The 19584-nt window shown below is 37.6% G+C and overlaps 1 protein-coding gene across 1 annotated transcript; it reads right to left on the bottom strand.

Annotated features, from left to right (window-relative positions):
• Positions 1-61: 61 nt before the first annotated feature.
• On the bottom strand, positions 62-18349 carry LOC105154845 (LIM/homeobox protein Awh). Its single transcript, XM_087406997.1, has 4 exons — positions 18024-18349; positions 10193-10515; positions 2240-2694; positions 62-994 (listed from the first exon to the last, which is right to left on the bottom strand). The coding sequence occupies exons 1-4, from the start codon at positions 18027-18029 to the stop codon at positions 786-788; spliced, it is 993 nt and encodes a 330-aa protein (XP_087263123.1). The 5' UTR covers positions 18030-18349; the 3' UTR covers positions 62-785.
• Between the last annotated feature and the right edge of the window lie 1235 nt (positions 18350-19584).

Here is a 19584-nt window from a genome sequence, read left to right as displayed (position 1 = left end):
TTATCTGTGGCATTTGTAATCGAAGAAGCGAGCAATAATTGAAGGATAATAATTGCAGCCATTAACAATAAAAGGCGTTTTATTAATAACAATACGGTTTATTTTATAATATTGCAGCGACAAGTATGCGATATCAAGTTCTGGTCTTCATCATGCCTCTCTCTCTCTTTCTCTCTCTTTTACACACACACACACACACACACACACACACACACACACACACACACAACAATATTCCTATATCTACCTACAGAAGACATATGTACAAAAACTACAATTCGCTCTATATACAATTTCGTATTATGAGTTAAATATCTACGTCAAAACTTCGAAAAATGGATGAGACACTTTAGTCACTCTTTCATTTTGCATCGTCTAAGAAATTTTATTCACCCTCGCAGACGGATGCATATTGTTTTACACGCTCGGAATAAATAAGCTTAGTCTAATTTTAAATATGAAAAACTTGTACCTTTTATACGTTACATATTATATTAACGATAACGCGCGCTTATTTTACATCTTGAGAAATATATATACAAATTAATTCGCTTTAAAAACTCATATGTAGTTGTTAATTGAATCTAGTCCACTCGTTATACACTTTTAATCTAATTTTTTGTGCGGAATATAAGAAAAAAATAAATATGACACTTTCGATTTTGTAAAAATCTTGTTACGATTTTTTGTATAAATCTCCGAATTATGTAATCACGGCGGCTGAAAGCACATGCAGTGCGAAGGGTTAATACCTTCAATAGCTTCGTGGAAATATTTATATTGACTTATCCCGCGGGATGACAGAATTGGGCCTGCAAATGATTCGGCGTCGTCGGTGTGAGCGGAGTCAAAGGTGTAAGGGGCGTTAACGGGCTACCTGGACTCTCGCTACCGGCATTGCTGGCCTGATAACCTCCGAGATAAGCCCCGACTACGTTGATGCCACTGGAATACAGGTCGACTGGGTGATGGTGCATCGGCGGCGAGTGATGCACTGCAAGCACACAAAAATAGGCGTTTTGAATCCTCGTGGGATATTATCCGTAATGAGACTTATGTAAAAACTTTACATAAGTACTTTAAGGTTCTAGTAGCATCATTATCAAATCAACGATCAATTTAATTTGTGACATTATTATTATTACAGCTTTAGTTTGTGATTGCGTTTTCAGTTCAACAATAATCGGCGCGCAGTTTATATAATTGAAAGATATGTTTAAAATTTACATAGAAATGTTATTATCATTATTAGACAACACATACACACACAAACATACATACAAATACCTCAATGTATTTGGCGCTTTCTTCTTTTACACTAAAATCTCATAATAGCATAGTATTGGCACAGTATTGGCTGCATTTAGCAATGAAAACAACTTTGCTAATATTAAATTTCTTGTTGTTAAAATTGTTTAATATGATAAGTCTCATCCTTAGTTTTTCACTGAATCAAAATATATAAACTAATCATATTAAAAAATTATATAATAGTTGTGCTGCTTTCTCTAAATATAGCCAATAAAGTTGTCTTCACTTCACTTTTAAAATTCAGAGTTCTATTCTATCGCTAATCTCTATTCATACTCAAAGCCGCCAAAGTAAGTTTTTCAACGTGCGGGATTCGGTTAGAGCTAAATTTAAATAATAATAAATTTATGTACATTTTATTATATACATTTAATAATAATAAATATATAAATAAAAATAAATCAAGTATACATATGTATTTTGTTTTTCTTCAATTATTTATTTATTACGAATGTAGCTTCGTCAAATATTATTTTTATTTATGAATTCATTCATATGTTCTTATAAATCTATCATTCTAGTATTTTTCTTTAAACAACGACAACACTATTCAAATGATTTTGAAACATTATCAAACATATATATGTCTATTTCCACATCCAATGTGATCCTTTGCTACATTTGATTGGTCAGAGGAAAGGAGATTTTGCCAAGAGCCAATCAGAGCGTACACAGTATCGTTCATTGAGCCAATAAAACATCCTATAATTTGCTCGTTAATTTAGACTAGCTTGACATGTGTGAAAATATAACACATGTCAAATTCACATGTGCAGAGTACTCCATTATTTCACAGATCGCTAACTTATGCTCATCCTAACATGTGTTGTAAAGCGCATATAAAAAAAATTTTGTGCACTATTTCGCTATTATTATGTTCTAGTGTATTCTAGTGTATAGCGGTCTTGTATAATTTATTATTACTTACTCTGAGTCTTGATCTTGCCGCTGTGCTTCTTCTGTCTCGCCCTGGAATTCTGAAACCAAACTTGCGTGACCCTCTTGCTGAGGCCGGTCACCTGGGCTATCCTCTCAAGATCCTGTCCGTCGGGATTGCTGTCCATCTGGAAGTTAGCCTGCAGGACTGCAAGCTGCTCCTCGGTAAAGGTCGTCCTCACGCGTTTCGTCTTGCTGCCTTTGCCACCGTGCTCGGAATCGCAATCCTCCGATGACGAAGTATTGTTACCTTCGACCACATCCAAATAATGGGCCTTGCACAACAGTCGGGCGTCCAGAAGCGCGAATTGCTCACCCGTGGAGAGTTGACGGGAGCAGGCATCACAGGCGAAACATGCCAAGTGATAGACTCGGTCTTTAGCTCTCCTCACCCAATCCCCAGCGCCCACACTGCGCCCGCATTTCGCGCATTTCGCGCCGAATGTTCTGCAAAAAACGCAAACGATAGGGATTTCTCCCATGTGAAAGCCGCACGTGACAAAGTCGCCATCAACTTTCGAACGTGCGCGAGTGTTAAAAAAGTTAATCGACGTGCGTAATCAATGACAAAGGGAGTCGGCTCGGCCGATCGATGTACCGGTGTACTGCCCATTTATCACCCACTTTACCGTCATTCATCGTTCATTGATTCATGCGAGCCTCTCTTTTTTGGCGCGCGGCTACGAATGGACTCGGCAATAAACGCGGTTCTCTCGCAATGCATATCGAATTCAGTCGTGCGGACACCGACCGAAAATACTATTTTTATCCCGTCGACGGCAGGTTCATTCGAGACCTCCGAGAACGCGAGGACCCGGCAGCAGTCCTGTCCTCATTAACATATTACTCAGCCACTCGGTGTCCTCCTGACGCGATGCGACGAGGTATCGGAGCCACCTCGGTTTAAGGATCAGTATCGCGATTCGAGGAGTAGATTACGTCGAGATTATTTCGATGTCTCAGTTGTGCGGCTTCCGACCCTATACAAATGGCTCGATTTCTTTGAATCCATGCCGACGAGATGTGAGAAGAGAATCTAGTGTTAAAAGAGAACCCGAGAAAAGAGATCGAAGAAAGATAAAGAAATTATTATTATTACTGGGGACAATGATAGAGCAGCGCGAAGAAAACTAAAACATGAAATTCAGCAGAGGTTATGCATACGGGAGTATAAGCAAAAGAAGAAAAGAAGAACGAACGGAAGAAGGAGGAACGAAATGGAAGAAAAGAAAAAGGATCAATAAGAAGCACAGACATATAGGAAAGAAGGAAAGAAAAAGGAAGAGAAAAAGAAAAAAGAAAAGAGAAGCAAGAGGAAGAGCATAGAGACGAAGCAGAAGAAGAAGTAGAAGAATGCATCAACGACCGATCGACCATGGCGTTATTGTATGGAAAAATATGGTAAGCTCATGGAAGGATTAGTCTTTGCGTCTGCATAGTCATCGTCGCATGACGCGATGTTTTCGGGGAGGGGATATTATTGGTTATGGTGATCGCGCAAAGGGCACGCCTAGGAGCTAGTTTGTACCGATCACCAGCGATCGCTCTATGATCCATCCTTTTTTGACCGTTTATTTTCTAGTTTAGAGAAAATTCATCGAAGTAAACGAGAAGATCAATATCAATGTACAAGATTTATAATTGTGCCCTAGAGAAAATAAAAGTAATATAGTCATAGAGTAAGTTGAAGGGAGTTGTAAAAATGTAAAAGCGTAAAAACATTTCCTTTACATTTTGTACTCTCATTTTCGCCAGCTAGAAGCTTTATTTATGTTTCTGTCACTCTCCCCTTACGTTATATTTTGCTCTAATTTTTATTTTTGGTAGATATTAATTTAATATACTGATATTCAAATCTATTAAAATGTAATATTCCCGGATGCGCAATATCAAATGTAATCAATAGAAATTGGCAAAATTAAATGCAACCAAATTCAAATGTAATCAATCAGAAATTGGCTGAAAATCTTAAAAACCAATATAAAGTCATTAAAAAATTAAAAATTGGTCCTAAATCAATTTAACCGTCATTATGTACTATAGTTACAGATCTTCTTACATCGTTACTCTTCTTTTTCTTAATAGAAGTATAATAAAAAAAGAAGATAATAGGTGTGATACACGTCAAACTCAAATCTAGAATTACAAATCTTGAATAACATTAATCTCGATTATTTCGACTGATTTGAAGTTAGCGCCTATTTGTTATTGTTAACACGTTCTCTTTCATTCAAGGAACCTTCCTGTGTGTTCCTGAAAGAAGTGAGTTTGATGATATCACATCTCTATCTGGCTGCATTCAAGAAAAATCAATTTTACAATGTTCTAAAATTCTTTCATATAATTAGTTTATACATTTAAAAATTATAAGATAATCAAATTCCTGAAATGAATAAAAAAACAGACTGCTAGGAATTCACGCTGTTAAAATTGCGCAATACAATATAAATAAGACTTGAATATATTCATAACATTACATTATCATGTGCATATATTTCGGCTAATTTTTTAGCCATGTTCAGCAATTAGTCTACTATACTAATTTTGTATTTTGCAATTAGTAATACTGTTTTTTGCTTTCTTCTGTTTTTTTTATATATTTAAATCCAGTGAGGAACTAAAAGTAAGAGCCAACTATATTAAAGAATCTTACAACAGTTGCAAAGCTGCTTTTTTTTGACGACCACAGCAACTGAAAAAATTTCCTGACAAGATCTTCCATCGTGGAAATGGATGTGTCATTTGATGAGTGTCGCCTCAGATAAATAGTAGCGCTCGCTGTTCTCCCCATGTCCAAGTTTCTATCGGTTTCATACCCCAGAAAAGTCAAGACTTAACGCACCGAGGAGGGCAAGAGAGCGACGAGGGGATCCTGTGTATCCGGCGGCGACGAGAGAACTGGTATTGGGTATCTATAAATCTTCAGGGCCGTACGCGCGCGTCGGCTACCAAACGGCCCCGCCCTAATTTATTCATTTGTTCTTCCACATAGGCGGGCCCTATAAGTCAACGGGGGATTAAGTTGGGCGCTCGCTGGTATGAGACGTTTGCGAGAGCATGATCGAACCCCACCGGCGTACGAATTGCGATTGAGGATTGAGAATAGCGAAGTACACATCGGTACCGATCCAAGTTAATTGCGTCTCGGTAGCGTAGAACAGCTAATCATAATTTACACAGCAATCCTTATATAGTATCCCATACAGCACAGATCATTTCAGTAATATATATATATTGCAATAACATTCCATAGATCAGTCCAGTAATAATACAGGAACATTGCAACGTCCCAGTAATGTTTTCAATAACATTACGATCTTCCAGTAATATTGCAGCAACACTGAAACGTTCCAACAATATTGTGCGATAACATTGCAAACCTTGCAGCAATGTTGCTACAAACTTTGCTGTACGAATATTTCTGGTAAACGATAGATACCGAAGAAAAACGATAGTTGCGTAAAGTTATTGCTCCAATATATATATATATATAACGTGTTATTCCACGGATGTTTGGAACTCAACTCAAAGAACTGCGATCATTTGCTTATGTCTCGAGTGTCCCGGCAGTCGCGAGGTATGCGGCCTTAAGTGGCGGCAAGGTGAAGAAGATAACACCGCGATTACGACGACAGGTGGTCCCGATGTCGTGTTGGACGATGCGAGTCGCTTCTACGCTGATTGTACCGATTCGAAAAAACCGGAATCTCACGGGCTTCGCCGAGAGAAATCGCTAATAGAGCGATTTTTGCCGCATACAGGGCCACGAATCACTTCGACATCTGAGCTCTTCTTTTTTCGGTCGAAACGTACGAAAGCGACGAAAGCGGGGAAAGGATTGGGAGGCCCTGGACGTCGAGGAATAGGGGACGCATGGGCCCCGGGGGTCGGGTGAATATTTATTAATTTCAAAGACCACTCTATTTCTCTCTCACTCTTCTCCCCCCCCCCCCTCTCTCTCTCTCTCTCCGCTCCCTCGCTCACCTGGAAGAAAAGAAGTACCGCGCTGGCTCGCACTCGGATGAAGGCGGGAAGAAGGAACGGTTCGAGGATCGCAGCTGGCTTCGGTGCCTTACGAGGCGAATTCCTCAGTCCTCCGGAACACTGACACTAGGCAGTCCCATCTCGAGTGACTCGGCACCCACATACACGTACGCGTATATTTGGTATACGGAATCACGAAGCGCGAAGTAACCCGCTTTCGGGACATTGATAAATTAATGATAGCCGGGCAATTCCTTCCCCGCCAGCTATATCGTACACATCCTAGCATGTTATTTTTCGTATCGTCGGACCTTTCGAGCCCTCTCTCTTTTATCTCTCTCGTTCTCTCTGCATCACCCGGGACAGAACTTGAGAAATGCTTCGTGAGTATCGCGTAACGAAAGATACGTCTAAGGTATATAAACGGATTACGCGGCGTCTTAGGGGAGGGTAAAAATGACGCGGAGGCTCTCTCTGGAGAGTAGGCGTAAAAGCCGAAGCGAGAGGATCTCGCGAAAGAATATCTCAGGATTCTCAGGACAAGGGTATTTATTTTTTTTTCCGCGGCGTTCTCGCCGCGTGCGCGCGCGAGACAGTGAGACGTCGAGACGTCAACGTGACTCCGCAGCTCGTGCTGTGCGTGAGCATGCGTGATACACGAATGCACGGTGACGTGAATAGCCGACTATACGTGAGGTCCGCGCGGGCAGAGAGGGAGGAGGAGGAAGAAGAAGAGACGAGGAGAGGCAGACTACATTGGAAGACATTAATCACCCAATGGCGACTCTCTCGCGAGCGCACATCTCGGACACCCAATACGCGCGCTTATGGATGTCTATCGATGTAGAAATACCACATCCGTATAGCCAACACGCGCGGTCAGAGCCACGTGACTCGGGGATACGATTCGCGCGATCGACCGGATCGATGGTCCCGTGTGCTTGTTTCGCGCGAAGAACAAAGAATCCTTAACTCGGGAATAATCACCTTAGTCACCTACGATGTGATTTTTACACTTTAGCAACAAGAAACCTCAGTATCTTTATAACAGCAGTTTTCTTTACTGAAATATTATTATGTAACTTTTTCCTTAGGGTGGAAAACATGGAAACATGAAAAGTGAGAATTTTTATTATTGAGATTATGAAAAAATTTTTTACTTGTCACGTTTTTGCTCTCAGAAACAAGTTACATAACCGATACCCAAGTCAAGAATTTATACGCATTTTTTTTATTTCTCCTTACTTTTCTTTGGAAAATATCAAGTACGTCTATATACATAATGACTTAGGTACTAATAAATTGTGTACAATAATTAATAATATGTAATTAATAATAGTGACTTTCAAAGCTGATCTACAATGTACTTTTTGCTTCTTGTTTCTTGCTTTTTATCTCTTTGCGATTATTTTATCGACAGTTATATTTCTTGTGTTTTTTATCTCTTTTGAAGTTCATCAACTTTTAGATCTAGCAACAAAACGAAGAAACGGAATCATAGACGTACGCAAGGAAAACAAAAGGAAAAGCTTGCAACTTCTCCTAAATTTTGACAACGAGAAACAATTAAATTTTTAAAATTTTTGTAACAAAGATTATAAAAAAAACAATAAAATAAAAATTGACCAATTAGATTAAACACATGTAAGTGAAAAATGTCATATTTGGTCAAAGCGAATTAAGTTCTTCAGCCTAATAATTAATATTTCTTAATACTTTTACCTAATAGTATTTCTTGTAAATTTATACAATTTCAAACTAACTGGGCACCGATATTATTTGTCAGTTCCTAAATCATTCTAAACTAACTGGAGTAATAAGATTGCAAATTAAATTGACAAGCAATTTAATATTATTGCTGCAAATAAGCATCTTAGAAAGCTGTTAATAGTTGATACTAATAAGCATCTTAAAAACTATAAATAATTTATTATGAAAAATATTTATTATGGATCCCCAGCCAGGATTCAAACTCAATCTCCTGAAAACGCTAAAAATAGAAGGCGAAAAGGCAACAGGAAAAATATATATATTATATAATATATTATATATATTATATATTATATATATATTATAAGAAACGAGAAACAGGAAGCAAAGCTCATTGTATAGATTAGCTTTTAACTAGGATGTCAAAAATACATATAAATCAAATAATCGTTTATACCATAAAAACATAATTAAGTGACTATGCAGGGGGTTAAAGGATCAACGGCGTGAGACTGAATATTTCGATGATACTCGACCGCCGAATTTTCGACGAAGAGAATAAACGGGAATCGACCGGGTTCGAGCTTTTTATGTGATAATTCTCTCTCTTGGCAAGCGGCAGTAACAGGGTGGAGAGTCGCGCGATCACGGTAGCCGAGTCGCGTCCTCTTAAGCCAGGCTTTGGGCCGACTCGATCTCGAATCGCGTCATCGAAGCATCCGAGTAAGTTGCCCTCGACAAAGCGGGATATTATTAGTAGGCTCATCGATAACATCCAATAATTCTTTCCTTCCCTCCCATTCTTTCCTCTCCCTCGTTTCGCGATAGCAATACACGGAATGCGGATCCGTGCACGGAGGACAAGTTAACCCTCTTCCTCCTTTCACCCCCCGCGGATCGAACGGACAGTACATCGAATGAGATATCAGGCGACGTCTGCGTCCAGAATCTAGGATAGATTTCCGGGCGCAGATTCTAATCACGATTGCGACTTGACTTGTTCTGCTAAAGCTCAACGGTCCTTCTGCCGGAAATCGATTGTTAAAAGATAATTATACGTTCGAGTTTTAAATGGCTGATATTCATAGGTCGATTCTTATATTTAAGATCTTAACTACAGTCTTAAGCTCAAGTCATGAATCAATCTGAAGGCTATATTAGCATCTTAAGACATTATTTAAGACAATTTTAAAATAAGAACGGACTATAAATACCGCTCTCTAATTGGTTACCTATATAACATCTTAAGATTATATATAAGACAGTTTTAAATTACAAGAATTAACTATATGAATATCGGCCTTAGTTCTTAAGACCATCTTAAGTAATGTCTTAAGATGCTAATGTAGCTTTCTGATTGGTTCATGACATCTTAAGACTGTACTTAAGATGATGTTAAATATAAGAATCGACACTATACAGGCCTAAGTCACTAAGTATAAAAGTTAATTAAAAATGCATGCACGAACAGTTGATAGTGATATTAACAATTCAACGATTTTCCCTTTTTCTGGCGGTCATCGGTGATACTCATCATCGCAGATAAGGATCTCCATTGAAGATAAATATAACGGATTTATAGATGGGTTGCAATTGTGTGTTTGTGTGTGTGTGTGTGTGTGTGTGTGTCATGCTAAAATAAATTTTATTTATCTGCATTATTATAAAACGTATGATATCAGAAAGTTGTGCCAGATTACTTGATAAAATATTGGCGTTACATATTAATGTGTTTGTCAACATTAATTCTTATTGCTAAACGTATCGAAAGTTTGTATTCCCATACAAAATTCTACATTAATAATTTGCTTAAATATATTGATAATTATTAAATAAACGTTACTTTATGTATCATTATACATCTACTCCAGATTTTAATTATCACCAATCGTTATTGTCACTTTTTTGTAGTATCCTGTGTTATCTCTAAACTAAAGAAAAAAAAAGATTATCAAATCAGACCTTACAATCAAAGATAACCACCATGCTGTCGCAAATTTCTTTTCAAATCGAAAGAAAATTGAAGAAAGAATATTAAAATTTAGAGCAGCTAATTGGCGATTTTTTTTCTATATACCGAAAAACCATGAGAGATTCGAACTTCAAAGTCGGAGACTCCGACCGAAAACCATAGAGGTGGCAACCGTGATTCTAATCGAACCGCTTGCCGTGAATGCGACTCTCCGGCCGGCGAGAGGCGTCAGAGAGAGAAATGAGGGTAAACTCGGCATGCAAATATGTTTGCACTTACAAGGCGTAATCGTGCCTGCAGTAGAGTCGCATGCCGCGCAGGAAGCACGAGTGCTGATCGTGTAGGGGTCGTGCACAGGCGCAACACTTTAAGCATCTCGAGTGCCAGGTACGACCCCCTACGCACAGGACGGTGCGCTCTCGTACGCTCTCCCCACAGCCGCCGCAATCCATCTCCATAGCGTCGTATCCGTTATCGCTACCGCTCTTCTTCGCGACGGCGATGTTGTTGTTATTCGTGTTGTTATTATTGTTGTTATTGTTGTTGTTGGTCTTCGGGCACAGAACGCCGTCCGCACATTCGGACTCCGCCTCCATTTCAGTCTGCAAGAATGCGGAATTGTGTTAACACGTAAGATATTCGTATAATAATATTGTACTTTGAAGAAATTGTAAGCGTAATGTTACTTTCCCAATACGGTTTTGCAGAAGTATCTAAAAATCCAGTTAGATATAGATTTACAAAATAATTTTCTTGAACTATCGAAATAATTATGTAAGACGCTGGCTCAAACACTGGTTGCTAAAATATTAAAACTTTTTGCAGCATTGCACATTGTTTGAGTTCCCTACTCTCTAAATTCTTTGGAGTTAAATCTCACTCTAATAAGTGGTTCAATTTTTCAATCTTTAAAAGTGAGATTTCATTCTTCAGAATGACATTCGGTCTAAAAGTTTTAGAAAGTATATAATTATTTTGATGGGTCATTATAATTATAATATTCAATATAATTACTTTCAGGTCTTATATTTATATTCGCAAATACTTCATAGAATTTGAGACTTGCTCTTACTATCCATGTTTTATTCTGATATGTGCACTGTGTACTTTTAATTTAAGATTTATTATTTAAATTTTAACAACACTAAAGGAGACTAAAACTATAATCGAAACATTTGCGCCTTCTATCAGATGACCTTTTTTTTAAAGAATTATAATCGAAACACTCCAATGATGAGCATCATCTGGCAAATTGGTTCAGTTAACACGGAAAATATATATTTAAAATATCAAATTGAATATGATAAAAGTATATCCTAGCAAAAATAAAGATTGGAGCGTAAATCAAATATAAGGAGAGAGTGACAGTAAGCAAAATTTCTACAAAACATAAATTGGAACAACGAAATATAAAAGAGGCGTTTATATCTTAAAATATTCTTTTACATTCTGCTGTACCTTTACATTTCCTATAATTTTTGTTTATGCCTCTGTCACTCTCTTCTTACATTCAACTTATGCTCCGATTCGGTTTTTGCGAAGACAATGATATTAGTACTGGCTAATTAATTTTGAAAACTTAATTTGGTGCTCCCTTCAGCGTCCTCCATATTAATGCGCCCTTGTGCGGTGCACAATTTGCACAATTCCGCTTAGAACAGGCCTGTTTGCAACACCATTACATTTTTTTATGTAATAGTTCTATAATAAATATGTAAATACAACGTTTCGTTTGACTTTTATTGACCATTTATATCTTCCTTTCTTAATTTATTCTTAGAGCTTTCATATATATAATATATATATTATTTTCTTTTTAATTATTGTTTCAGATCTATATCTACTTGAATTTTTAAATACTTCAGCAAAATTCTTTACGTGAATATGAGTATCACACACCTAAAAGAACAAGTTTTCCTAAGTTGTAATTAACGTGATAACGTAGCTTGCGGTTTACCGCATGTAAATCACGAAAGAAGAGGAAATCGATTCACGAAAGACTTAAAGATGCGAAGCTGATTGCCGAGGCAAGCATCGAATTCCCGGAGAGACATCCGATTTCGGAGCTAAGACTCCGAATCTGCCGATTAATGCTCGGTAAAGTGAAATAATGGACGATCCACCGCTTCGGGAGCCGTCAGGGTGCGCCGAATGATAAATGATCCCTCGTGCCTCGACGATGCATAATCGCGTATACGCAAATCCATCGCGATTGTCCACGCGCGATAGTTTAATTATCCGCGAGTTCATGTCGGCGCGATCTTGAAACGGGCGCTAAAACTGGCGCCAGTATCGCCATTTTGTAACTCTTAGGCCCAGTTTCACAACTCACGGCTAACTCTTAACCGAGGTTCAACTTATTCATTGTTTCTTTCCGATTTTAAAATTGGAAAGAGATGAGAAATAAGTTAAATCTCGGTTAAGAGTTAATCGTGAGTTGTGAAACTGGGCCTTAATGACACAATTCAGTATTATATAATATATCTAACTTATATTATCGTTGCTTTTACCTTACCTATATGTATATAATATCTACGCAAAGACAATATAACAATACCGAATTGTTGTTAAGAGTTACAGAATCGGGGTACAGATTATCAGCAGAAATTTGTCATCGTTAAATCTGAGACACAATTGAAAAATATAACCAATAAGAGTAATAAATTTCAACACCAGAAAAAAGTCAGGTTGCATTAATTGGAAATCTGATTGAAAATGGATAAATCAGAATATTCTGGTTGAATTTATTACAATTCGAAGATGAGATAAGATGAGATCAGAATTCGGATTGATATATTCAGAATCTTCTTCGTTCATTTTCAACCAGAAATTCTTCTCAATGAACCTATCAGAAAGCATGTATGTATATATGTCAGAATACACAGTTTTTAGTAAGTTGGGATCTTTTATTCTCTGTTTTTATCTATGCTTTTCAAAACTGATCTTAGAGTTTAAATATTTAATCTTATCGTATCGACATAGTCAATTTGCTTTTTTCATTGCACTGAAATGCACCAAAACTTTCCCTCTCGCTTTCCCCAAATTTCAAATATATATGTATACCTATTTCGCTTTAAGTATAAAAAGCCCACACTATATACGTAGTTTAGCTATAAAAAAAACAGACTTGTTATCTCGCAATCTATTAAGCTACATGGACGTCGCGATTAATAATGATCGTTAATATCATCCACATCCGCAATACTTTTTTTTCCGCTATCGATGCCAGGCCGACGGCGACGGTGCTCATTGTACGATGCGTCGCCGGAGATAAACGCGGAGATACCGCCTATCAGATCCGCGCAGCGGATTTCTTTCGCTGTGCCCCGTCACGGCACGCGCGCACGCTGCAGATCGTATGCAGATCGTATGTGATACTCGATAATATTAATTGGCACGCGAGCAGCACACAAGGGTTATTGTTCGCCCCGGGAGGCGTGCGATGAGTTAATTACCCCGAGCGACCGGCGCAAAGCGCGAACTCTCCACTCTCGTGCTATTTCTTCGCCGACCAACGCCAACGCTTAAAGAACGAGTGATTTTTTTCGAACTATCGAGGCTGAGTTCCTTTACTCTGAGCAATGCCTATTTCCATCAATGTAAATTAACTTTAATCTATTAATTCAATTTATTCTTCATTTTTTTTCTTATTCTAAAGAATAAGTTAAAGGGTAAATTAAACCGAAATTAAAGTTAATTTACATTAATGGAAATGGACATAAGAGAGTTACTCACGTGCCAATATTTATAGTCGGGTCTTGTTTCAACATAATCATTGTTAATGCCATGCAAGCACTTTCTAGTATCCGTCAGAGGTTGAAGTTTCCAAAAGGTAGAAGGAATAAAGTAGTATAAATATTAGCATGTAATAGTTTGTGACTTTCTCTAAAAAAAGAAAGATCAAAAATGAAAATTCCAGTTTATTACCATTCACTCGTGTCGTTTAATTGTGCGTACCATTAATAAGACCTATAAGATTCTTGCCATTGTCATGTTTACATGGAAAAGACGGTTTTGCCAAAGTATTTAAAAATTTAGTTAGATACAAATCTGAAAATAACTTTATTGAACTATGTAAATACTCTTAAAAAATATGAGTGCAGATTTAATGCGGTCTAATTAGTAGGACGCTGAATAAAATTCTAAATGTTAAAACTCTTTGCAGCAATGCTTATTCATGCCTCAGATTTTTATGTAATTATTTTGAAGGTTCAATAAAATTATTTTCAGACCTATGTCTAGCTAAATTTTTAGATACTTCAGCAAAATCATTCGTTCCGTGTATACTATTTTTTTTTAAAAGAAAAAAATAAAATTATCAAAATTCAGACTTCAGAATGATCAATCGGAGATTTTTTTCTACCTACTAAAGAGCCGGTGATTCAACAAGTCGGAGTCAGAAACCGGAAAAGTAGCAAGAGTGATGTTAATATGGTTCTGTAATTGCTTTATGATATCTTGAGACATTACTTAAAAGGGATTTGAAATAAGAACCGAATATGAATACCGGCCCACGAGTTAACTCACTTACCCCCCCCCCCTTATAAAAAAATTGTTTATTTGACTTAAATCAATTTTATTATATTTGACTTACATACATTTTTCAACAAAGAAAATAAAGATAAAGACTAAGTTAATTTAGTCAAATGTACAATTTTTTTTTTTTTCATTGAATCAGAGTAAAGTTTTAGAACAGTCCTGGAGAGTGAAGAGCAATAGCGAATCTCTCTCGAGAACGTCGAGAAAACGCGAAAACCCCACATGTCGTGGCCATCAAACATCTGCAGGGAAACTGACGGCGCGGCGGCCGCCATGGCCAATTTCGAGGATCCTCTTCCGCTTCTCCTGCCCTCGTCTCTGTCGACGTTGGAACTCACGTTCCACGCTCAATTCTACACGCGGGACCGGTGTAATCATTTCATGTGCACAACCGGACAGCTATTGATTTATGACTCGCCCGAAGGCGAAGCTGAACTTCCCACTTGTGATTTATGCCTCGTGGCTTTTCTCTGTCTTCTCTCGCGTGTGGAAACCACCTTTGCGTATCGCATACCGGTGTACCGCGCGATACCTCGATTTATTAGTATCGTCGCACCGGACGATGAGTTTTAAGTGTCGTGTAAGAGTCCTCGAAGGGAAGCGCTTCCAGTCGCGAGATGTGACTGAATGGAAAAATTATTGAAACGAGTTATACGAATAACGGAAGGCAAAGCGCTCATATGGATGTCTAAACAAACGTCTAACGTTGATCAAGATTTATGTTAATTTCAGTCGTTCGAATTAACGTATGAATGTAGCGTACACAATGTAGAAATTAACGAAAATAAATGGTGACTTAAGATGAGGAAAGGGAATAGCGTATATTACATGCAATTTTCCAGGGTGTTGATGAAGGAGCAACGACACGGCGCCACTTGCTATTAAATAAGAATGTCCACTGGAAATATACTAGCTAGACTTCTCTTAAATAGGTTTAACCATAGAACTTTAGTGTACCTGCTCGAATTTATGAGCGACCAGGACCGAACCTCATCCCTGTGTTCAAACAGGTAAATTTACAGCGGTTTGGAGTCTAGCCTGCACGAAAAGAATGGCTTTGCCGAAGTGTCTGAAAATAACTTTGTTGGACCATCAAAATAACTATGTAGAATGCTTAAGCATTGACGACAATACTAAAATGCAGGGAAAGTTATTCTTTAAAAGTAACAAGTTACAGTTATTGGTTATCGAGTAGAAAAAGTAACAAGTTACCATTACTATAGTTATCAATTTAAGTAACTCGTTATAATTACTTGAGAAAGTAACTTTTCATTACTTTTCCATTACATTTTTAAATCGACGGCCACCAATCGCAGCGAACGAGTGCCTAGGGGCTTTTTAAGTCTCAAGCGCTATGTCTAATTGTGTGCGAAGTAACAATAAAAGTAATTGTAAAATTCGTTATCGTTACCAAAAAACGTAACGCAGTTACCAGTAAAGTTATCAAAAAAGTAACATTGTTACAAGTAACGAGTTTATACTTCCATTTCCTGCTAAAATATGTACAATATCATTTGTGAGAGTGCGTACATGTAAGTGTGTATGTCTCTCGAAATTAATTTCAAACTAGTTCAATATACAAGTGTGTCCCTTAAAGCCGTAATACTTGAGGATAGATTTCTGAGATCATTTTGAGACGAAAATCCTAATCATATTTATCCAATTAGAATCATATTGCCTAAAGTTCATGCGTTCAGATGTGTAATCACTGTAATTAACGTGATACAAAATGCCAGTCACACCCGGACGCGCAAACTTTAGGCGATATGATTCGTTAACATTAAATGCTTATAATTTGAAAACTGTTATAGCTTCGACATTTTGGTATTAGAATTTTTGACTCAAAAATAATCTCAGAAATTTACCTTTAAGCGTCATTACGATCTGTACGAGATATCCTGTATAAATTTTTGGATACTTTAGCATAACTTTATCGTTCTTTCCATGCTGTTTCTTAAAAGTCATTTGTTTGGCTATTGCGATTCGCAAATAAAATATTCGTTTCCTTTTAAAGCAGTAAGAATTATTTTTTTCAATGTACTAAAGTTAAAATAAAATATATACACGCAATCAAATTTGATGAATCGATTCCGAATTGGTCTTCATAAATTATCAATGTCCACGAATGCAAATACGTAATTCACGTCACATATATTTGAATTTTTCCTTTCTTTCCGTCCGTTAAAGAAAAGATTAAAATAGCTGTCAAATATTCTCTCACGCAAATCTAACTTGACGAGTTTCTCTTTTCGTATCCGTTGCTCGTTTTGGAACGTTTTTTGCAATCAGCGAACGGGCGAGAAAGAATAATAGCCTCATTTTTTATTCGTCAACAAGCCTGGGCGGTGGTTGCCGGATGAACTGACAAAATGAGAAATGTGGAGAAGGCGAAGTTGGGCCCAGACTCGCGGACTTCGAGACTGTCGGACTACCGGATATGTCAGTGAGCTACCGGACCTTCTTCCTATAGTTTTACAATTTTGACATTATGCATTCAAGTCTAGAAACTTAGCTAGGCACGGGTCTAAAAGTAATTTTGTTAAACTAACAAAATAATTATATATTAGAACGCTCGAATTGATTACTAAAATGTCAAAACTTTCTATACTGCGGTCATCATAACAACATTTGTATCAAACATATATGTTTCTCGAAATATTGAAATTATTAACATATACACTCGCAAATACATATTCAGCACAAAACAATACAAATAGTATAGTATACATAATGGTAAGATCAACTAATATGAATACAGACGATTGATTTATAGAAAATATTTAGAGTCAAGAGAGAAAAGACCTGGAAAGATATCTATAGGGGAATACGATATGTTGTCACTCGAACAAATGCGAATTGAACACGAAAGGTCTGATTTTTATTGTTGGACTCTCTGAACTGATGCACAAGTTACAATAAATTGAAGTAAAACAAACGTATATTTGTTTCGTTTCAACTTATTGTACGGTGTGCACCAGTTCAGAAAGCGCAGCAATAAAAAACAGACCTAAAAACTATAATAATTATAATTTAAAGGATACGATTAAATATTCATAAGTATTTGGCTCAACTTTATTGTAATATTATACATTATATTGCCGATTACAACCAAAACAGCATTGCACATATTCAAGCGTTCTACATAATTATTTTGACAGTCCAATTAAATTATTTTCAAATTTCTAGCTAAATTTTCAAATACTTCAGTGAAATCATACTTTCCGTGAACGAATAAAACAAATTTCTTTTAGATTCAAATTAATGTTGTTTTCATGTAATAGCTATGTTTAGCAGAAAAAGCGGCTTTAAACATTCTTAATTGTGTGGACTATACTTTTAAACTACAAAATAATTCTATTTCAATTTAGATTTAAAGATATTACCCAATCAGCGCAAAGCACTTATTAAAACTGTTAATTTTTCTATTGAACACAGCTAATGTTTTTTTTACAAATCATTTTTCAAAAATCTTGAAAATCTCAGAAAAGTGATAAGAAATCCGACGCATTTATTCCACACATGTATAGACCCGCCACTCAACATCAATCTGTTCAAAAGTGAAAGAACCTACCTTCATAATTGCGCCGCCGCGATTAATCCAAACGCGATTACGCGCTTCTTCTTTTCTTCATTTCGACTGTCGGAGTGTAATACCTACTCACGTATTACTATCGCGTCTCTTCTCACCCCTTCTTTCGCATATACTATAAAGTCTGCAAACCAAGTTCTCCACCAATTTATCCCATAGATTTGGCCCGCAACTCGGCTCGCTCGGCCCGATCATCCGTCATTCGTTTACGCAGATGCGAGAAATCGCGAGCTTTGGCAAAAGAATCAAACGACACCCTACTCCGATCGGTGCTAAGAGAAGACTGACATACTCGGTTCTGTCCCTACTATGCCGTTCGATGGGCCGTAGGGATGGGCGATGGAAGTGCAGTGGGGATGGTCCAACACTCGCACACTCATACGTATGCCCAACACTCGCGTGTCTTGACAACCGAGCTGTCTATCATAAGAATGCGTTTCAGATGAGAAATATTGCTGGGATCCATTACGAGCTGTAATCGGAATTCCAGATCGACGTAATTGCGACGAGTGACACCTAGCATGAAAGATACAAAAAAAAACGGCGTCAAGATGCGAGAGAGAAAGAGAGAATGCGTCATTTATTAAGGGACAAGTCTCCTTAAGCACTAGATAAAAAAATATATGCGTAAGTAAAGCTTATTTTCATGTAAAATCTAAAATAAAGTTGGAAGCAAATATAAATGTTGCATGAATATATATATATATATGTACATAGAGAAAGAGAGAGAGAGATTATCGGAACTATCGTATACCAGTGCAACACACGCAACTCGCATTACGTACGTATCAGGCACGAGGGGGGTTGCGAGCTTGCGAGACAGATAGGTGGCGATAATAGGTGGCAGAGCACGGAGAGGATCAGGAACTCCAGCTAGGACGTTAGAGTGAACGCTGTTGGATAAGCTCCGCCTACGGTACCCGCCCATGGTTCTCTCGGCGTAGAGCGGGGTACACGTTCACGTTCACGAAACTACGCAACGGTGGGGACGCGGGTGTAGGTAGACTGAGTGTACGGGCACGCTCGCACCACTCAACGGTGCGGTGGTAGACGGTGGGTCGCTTCGCGCGAGCTGGGGTACCTTATTGTCGGCAGCCAAACTGCCGAATGGAATTTCAGCGGTGATTCGCAAACTCCAACCCGAGTCTTGGCGCAAACTTCGTTTACGAGTCACAGGGGCACATCCGATATAGCACTGCACTCCGAACTCCGACGTATAATAGAAGTATGCGTGCGTTCCTGTGCTCTTGCGTTTGCTGAAAGACAATCGCGAAATATTCTTCACATATACGATGCTGCGTTATACAAAAGAAAGGAACGATTTTGCTGAAATACTTGTAAATTTAGGCAGATTTAAAAATAATTTTGTTAGAATCCATCAACCATCAAAATAATTATGTAGAAAATTCAAGTATGATAAACAATACTGCAATATATTTTGGCAGCTTAAGTTTATTTGTCAGTACCGAAAATGTGCAGTTCACGTTGCGTATATTATACATTTTCAATACTGGCAATGTATATTGAAACATAATCTAATTAG

Source organism: Acromyrmex echinatior, chromosome 6, assembly GCF_024713525.1.
Source record: "Acromyrmex echinatior isolate Ae372 chromosome 6, ASM2471352v2, whole genome shotgun sequence".
Taxonomy (NCBI): Eukaryota; Metazoa; Arthropoda; class Insecta; order Hymenoptera; family Formicidae; genus Acromyrmex; species Acromyrmex echinatior.
Note: the sequence above shows the minus strand (reverse complement) of the source record. Positions and strands in the feature narration are given on the sequence as shown.

Bases quoted from the DNA above. Each gene is read 5' to 3' on its own strand.
- LOC105154845 (XM_087406997.1), bottom strand. The intron at 2,695-10,192 runs GTAAGTGCAAAC...CGTTTTTTGCAG, and splicing joins TGCAGGCACGATTACGCCTT to AACATTCGGCGCGAAATGCG. The intron at 995-2,239 runs GTAAGTAATAAT...GTGTGCTTGCAG, and splicing joins CGGCAAGATCAAGACTCAGA to TGCATCACTCGCCGCCGATG.